The sequence below is a fragment of the Amblyraja radiata genome, unplaced genomic scaffold (genome assembly GCF_010909765.2).
Source record: "Amblyraja radiata isolate CabotCenter1 unplaced genomic scaffold, sAmbRad1.1.pri scaffold_861_ctg1, whole genome shotgun sequence".
In the NCBI taxonomy this organism is placed as follows: Eukaryota; Metazoa; Chordata; class Chondrichthyes; order Rajiformes; family Rajidae; genus Amblyraja; species Amblyraja radiata.
The window spans coordinates 29,163-35,162 of NW_022630862.1; the positions used below are offsets into that span (position 1 = coordinate 29,163).

Below are 6,000 nucleotides of genomic sequence, written 5' to 3' on the forward strand. Positions count from 1 at the left end.
TGATTGTCTGTGATTGTCTGTGATTGTCTGTGTGTGTGTGTGTGTGTATCAGTGTGGTGTGTGGGTCTGTGTGTATCAGTGTGTGTGAGTGTGTGTATCTGTGTGCGTGTGTGGGTCGGTGTATCAGTGTGTGTGTGTGTGTGTGTGTGGGTCGGTGTATCAGTGTGTGTGTGGGTCTGTGTATCAGTGTGTGTGTGGGTCGGTGTATCAGTGTGTGTGTGTGTGTGTGGGTCGGTGTATCAGTGTGTGTGTGGGTCGGTCGGTGTATCAGTGTGTGTGTGGGTCGGTGTATCAGTGTATGTGTGTGGGTCGGTGTATCAGTGTGTGTGTGGGTCTGTGTGTATCAGTCTGTGTGCATCAGTGTGTTTGAGTATCATCGTGTGCGTGTGTGTAACGTGCGTGTCCCGCGGTACTGCCCGTGTGCCGGTACGGACGTTGCCGTGCCGCGGGCTGCCGCCCTGCGGGGCTGCATGAATGGTGGGACTCTGCGGCAACACCAGCCGGCCTCTCTCACCGCCACCGTTTGCCGTTCTCCCCGCTGCAGCCAAGAAGGGTCCGGACGGCCTGGCGCTGCCCAACAACTACTGCGACTTCTGCCTGGGAGACTCGCGGCTCAACAAGAAGACTGGCCAGTCAGAGGAGCTGGTCTCTTGCTCTGACTGTGGACGCTCAGGTAACGCCCCCCATCCCCCCCCATCCCCCTCCCTTAAGTTCATAGTGACTTTACTTTAGACATCCAGGCCCTTCGGCCCACCGAGTCCGTGCCGACCAGCGATCCCCGCACACCAACACTATCCAGCGCGCACACACACACACACACACACACACACACACACACACACACACACACACACACACACACACTAGGGACAATTTCACACATAGACTAACCCACATAGACCCGCACGTCCTTGGAGTGTGGGAGGAAACCGGAGATCTCGGAGAAAACCCACGCAGGTCACGGGGGGAGAATGTGGAGACTCCGTACAGAGAGCACCCGCGGTCAGGATCTTTCCCCTCTCATTTTAAACCTGTGCCCTCTAGTTCTTGATTCCTGTACTCTGGCTCGAAGGGCCGAATGGCCTCCTCCTGCACCTGTTGTCACTCAGTTTTGGGTATGATTAATGGGTAGTAATGAATTGTGCAAAATGTCACACTACATTGTGCTAATACAACAAAGAAGGTAAGGAGTACCTCAAAGAGATTGATCCCTGGGATGGCGGGACTGTCATATGAGGAAAGATTGAAAAGACTAGGCTTGTATCCACTGGAGTTTAGAAGGATGAGGGGGGGATCTTATAGAAACATATAAAATTATAAAAGGACTGGACAAGCTAGATGCAGTAAAAAATGTTCCCAATGTTGGGCGAGTCCAGAACCAGGGGCCACACACAGTCTTAGAATAAAGGGGAGGCCATTTAAGACTGAGGTGAGAAAAAACTTTTCCACCCAGAGAGTTGTGAATTTGTGGAATTCCCTGCCACAGAGGGCAGTGGAGGCCAAGTCACTGGATGGATTTAAGAGAGAGTTAGATAGAGCTGTAGGGGCTAGTGGAGTCAAGGGGTATGGGGAGAAGGCAGGCACGGGTACTGATTGGGGACGATCAGCCATGATCGCAATGAATGGCGGTGCTGGCTCGAAGGGCCGAATGGCCTCCTCCTGCACCTAGTTTCTATGTTTCTAGTTTAGGGGGGTTTTGTTTTTTCCTTTTTTCTCTTTTTCTCTTTTTCTCTTTTTGTTTTTTTTTATATATGAGTTTTCTTTTAAACATTTAACTATATTTACATAGAGACCGGGAGGTCTATATTCAATGTGTATTGTGACACGGGTTATTGATTGGGGACGATCAGCCATGATCACAATGAATGGCGGTGCTGGCTTGAAGGGCTGAATGGCCTCCTCCTGCACCTATTTTCTATGTTAATCTGGGTGAAAGACTGAGGGGGGGGAGGAAGGGAGGGGGGGGGGAGGGAGGGAGGGGGGGATGGGGGTGGTAGGGGGGGAGGTAGGGAGGGGGAAAAAAAGAATGGGGGAGGGATGGAGGGGAGGGGGGGGCACGGTTAATGTTTGTGCAGGAACTGCATGTGAACGGCCGGCCGGTAAACCCCGGATGTTTTTGGCAGGACACCCCTCTTGTCTCCAGTTCACGCCGGTGATGATGGCTGCGGTGAAGACATACCGGTGGCAATGCATCGAGTGCAAGTGCTGCAACCTGTGCGGCACCTCGGAGAACGACGTGAGTGTGGCGGGCCTGGGCGTGCCCCGCGGGAGGGGGGGGGGGGAGGGGCGGGGGGGTGAGGAGGGGGGCGTCGAACCTGTTGACCTACGCTCTGGTTTCTCTAGGACCAGCTCCTGTTCTGCGATGACTGTGACCGTGGCTACCACATGTACTGCCTCACTCCACCCATGTCAGAGCCCCCCGAAGGTGAGGAAGCCCCTCCCAACCCTCATCCGGCCCTTTTACTCCCCCTCTCCACCCTCCTCCCTCTCCTCCCTCCCCTCCCACCCTTCTCCCCTACCCTCCCAACCTTCTTCCCCCTTCCCCTTCCCCTCCCCCCCTTTCCCCTCTCCCTCACCTCCCCTCTTCCCCCTCTCCTCCCCCCTCCTCCCCCCTCCCTTTACAAAAGACAATAGGTGCAGGAGTAGGCCATTCGGCCCATCTTTTCCTTCCCCCCTCCCCTCCTCCCCCACTGCCCCTTCTCCCCATTCCCCTCACTCACCTCCCCTCTTCCCTCTTCCCCTTCCCCCCCCCCCCCCCCCATGCCCTTCCCCCTTCCCCTCCCTCCCCTCTTCCCACCCCCCTCCTCCCCTCCCCCCCCTGTCGATAAGCCTCAGCTGGGTTTGGGGGAGAGGTGCCTTGCTTAATTACACAGTGGGTGCATTGAACGAGCTGCCAGAGGAGGTCGCTGAGGCTGGGACTATCACAATGTCAAAGAGACACTTGGCCAGCTACCCGGGCAGGACAGGTTTGGAGGGATACGGGCCAAACGCAGGCAGGTGGGACTAGTGTAGATGGGACTGGTTGGCTGGCTTGGGCTGGTGGGGCCGAAGGGCCTGTTGAGCAGGCTACAGGTGCACAAGACCATGAGGGGGAAAATGGATGGGGTGAGTGCACGGAGACTTTAACCCAGAGGAGGGGGAACCAAGAACCAGAGGACATGGGGTTTAAGGTGAGAGGGGAATGTTTTAATAGTAACCTGATTGATAGATTCTTGAAGGTAGACAAAAGTGCTGGAGAAACTCAGCAGGTGCAGCAGCATCTATGGAGCAAAGGAAATAGGCAAAGTTTCGGGCCGAAACCCTTCTTCAGACTGATGTACGGTGGGGGGAGGGACAGGAGGAGCCAGAGGGCTGAGGGAGAGCTGAGGAGGGGAGGAGACAGCAAGGGCTACCAGAAATTGGAGAGGTCAATGTTTATGCCGCTAGGGTGCAGGCTGCCCAAGCGGAATATGAGGTGCTGCTCCTCCAGTTTGCGGTGGTGCTCACTCTGGCCATGGAGGAGGCCCAGGACAGAAAGGTGGGATTGGGAATGGGAGGGGGGAGTTGAAGTGCTGAGCCACCGGGAGATCAGGTTGGGTATTGCGAACCAGCGTTTTTGTGTACCTGGGAGAATTCAATGCTCATGCCCCCAGGATGCAGACTCCCCAAGCGGAATATGAGGTGCTGTTCCTCCAATTTTCCTGATTAGTGCGGGTGTCAGGGGTCATGGGGAGAAGGCAGGAGAATGGGGTTGAGAGGGAGAGATAGATCAGCCATGATTGAATGGCAGAGTAGACTGGATGGGCTGAATGGCCTAATTCTGCTCCTAGAACCTATGAAGTTCAAGTCAAGTCAAAAAGGTGTCCCAGATAGGACAATGACATTCTTGCATTGCTATGAATCTGATGGGATAGTATTTTCACAGAGAGCGTGGTGGGTGTATGGAGCAAATTGTCCAAGGGGGTAGTTGACAGTATTGAATGGATACTTTATAAACAGGTACATGGGTAGGACAGGTTTAGAGGGATGTGGGCCAAACGCAGGCAGGTGGGACTGCTGAAGATGGGGCATGTTGGTCAGCACGGGCCAGTTGGGCCGAAGGGCCTGTGTCCGTGCGGTGTGACTGTACGCCTGTACACCTTGGTGTAACCCGCCCCCCCCCCCTCTGCCTTTGCTTGCAGGAAGCTGGAGCTGCCGTCTCTGTATGGACACCCTGAAAGAAAAGGCATCCATTTACCAAAATCCAAACCCTCCTCCCTCCTAACTCACCCGCCCGCGACGGGACTGGACTGGACGAGGAGGGGAGGGGGCGGGAAGGGGCGGGACTGGAGTGCGGAGCCCTCTTGAGAACTTTGTCTGCAGTTGCCTCACTTCCCACCCCCCTCCCCCCCGAGTAGGTCTTTGTGTGTGTGTGTGTGTGAACGTGCGCCAGTGTGCCTGCGTATACAATGTGCCCGTCTACTTGTGTGTGCATGGATGTGAGTGTGCGTGCGTGTCCACGTATGTGCGGGTGTAAGTGTGCGTTTGTACAAGCGGGTGTGCATGGATGTAAGTGTGTGTGTGTGTGTGTCTCTGAGTGTGAGCGTGCACAAGTGTTTGCGTTTGTACAAGTGTCGTGCATGTGCATGCATGTGCAATGGTGTACGTGTGTGCACGAGTGTGAGTGCACAGTTGTAAGTGTGTGCATTTGTACAAGTGCGTGTGCAAGGATGTAAGGGTGTGTGTATGTGTCTCTACGAGTGTGTGTGCACAGTTGTAAGTGTGTGCGCATTTGTACAAGTGTGCGTGTGCAAGGATGTAAGTGTGTGTGTATGTGCCTGTGTGTGAGTGTGTGTCCCGCTGTACAAAGAGTGATGACCCTCAGTCACTACCAGGGCAGGCCATAGATTTCCAGCTCCTTCCTTCCTTCCCCTCAGCCACCAACGTGCCTCTACAAATCACCCCTCCCCCCTCCCCCCTCACCCCTCCCCCCTCCCGCCTCCAGCTCCACAGACGTTCCCAGCGGCCGCAGGTCGGAACGTCCAACCTTCCCGAACTCCCGGCCACTCGCCATCGGGGTGGGGGGGGGGAAGATTTCTGCTCCAGTATCAGCGGGTCAGTCGCCAGCGGCCCCCGTGGCCCACGTCTGTGACTCCCCCCCCCCCCCTCTCTGAGAGCGTCCCCCCCACCCCACCCACTCCCTTCCTCCAATGCGTCCCGGACACAAAGTGCTTCCCTCACCCCAGCCCCCCCTCCCCGGCCAAACCCCGCAGATCTGCCGCCAAGCTCTCAGCCAGCGCGCAACACACGTTTGCACAAAGACGAGTTCCGAAACGAGATTCCCCCCCCGCTCTGTCCCCTGCGGTAGTGTGGTGTTGTGGGGGGGGGATTGAAATATTTTTTTAACTATAGATATATACACCCACACTTTAGCTAGAGTAGTAGCCGACACTTAACGGGTCAGTCCTTCCGAAGAACGGTACTAATTTTAAAATTGAACCCCCCCCTCCCCCCCCCCCCCACACCCTTCAAAGATTTTCGTTTATCTCCCTCACGGTTTCTTGCGACAAAGTATTTTTCCAATGTCACGCGGCCTTTTTCCAGTCTAGTTTTTTTTTGATACTGTCTGCTGTTTTATTTTTGGTTGTTCTTTTTACCGGGGGCGGGGCGGTGGGGGGGGGGGGGGGGGGGGGGGGGGGGGGGGGTGGTTGGGTTGGGAGGGGGCGCCTGGAATCCAAGCAGGTAACTATCTATTGCTTCTTTTCGATGTCCATTAAAACGTTTCCACTAAAAACGAAAACAAACGCGGGTCTTGCCTTGTGCTTCGAAAAGAGTCATGGTTTAGTTGGAACAGCCTGAGGAAGGGTCTCGACCCCCCCGGCAAGGGGCAGGAAAACACCGAGAGAAAAAAGGAAGAGAGATGGGGGTTCCAAGGTAAGTAAGCTTATTGGCCAAGTATTCACATACAAGGAATTTGCCTTGGTGCTCCGCCCACAAGTAACAACATGACATACAGTGGCATAGAAACATAGACAATAGGTG

General features: G+C 55.2%; 1 protein-coding gene across 1 annotated transcript in view; it reads left to right on the forward strand.

Moving 5' to 3' along the window:
- Positions 1–5,574, forward strand: part of dpf2 (double PHD fingers 2) — a gene marked incomplete at its 5' end in the record, with an annotated part of 29,443 nt that extends 23,869 nt beyond the window's left edge. The window contains 5 exons of the mRNA XM_033017063.1: positions 545–673; positions 2,124–2,236; positions 2,344–2,425; positions 4,161–4,610; positions 4,688–5,574. Coding sequence (XP_032872954.1) covers positions 545–673; positions 2,124–2,236; positions 2,344–2,425; positions 4,161–4,243 — 407 coding nt within the window. The remainder of the gene's footprint in view (positions 1–544; positions 674–2,123; positions 2,237–2,343; positions 2,426–4,160; positions 4,611–4,687) is intronic.
- Positions 5,575–6,000: the final 426 nt, after the last annotated feature.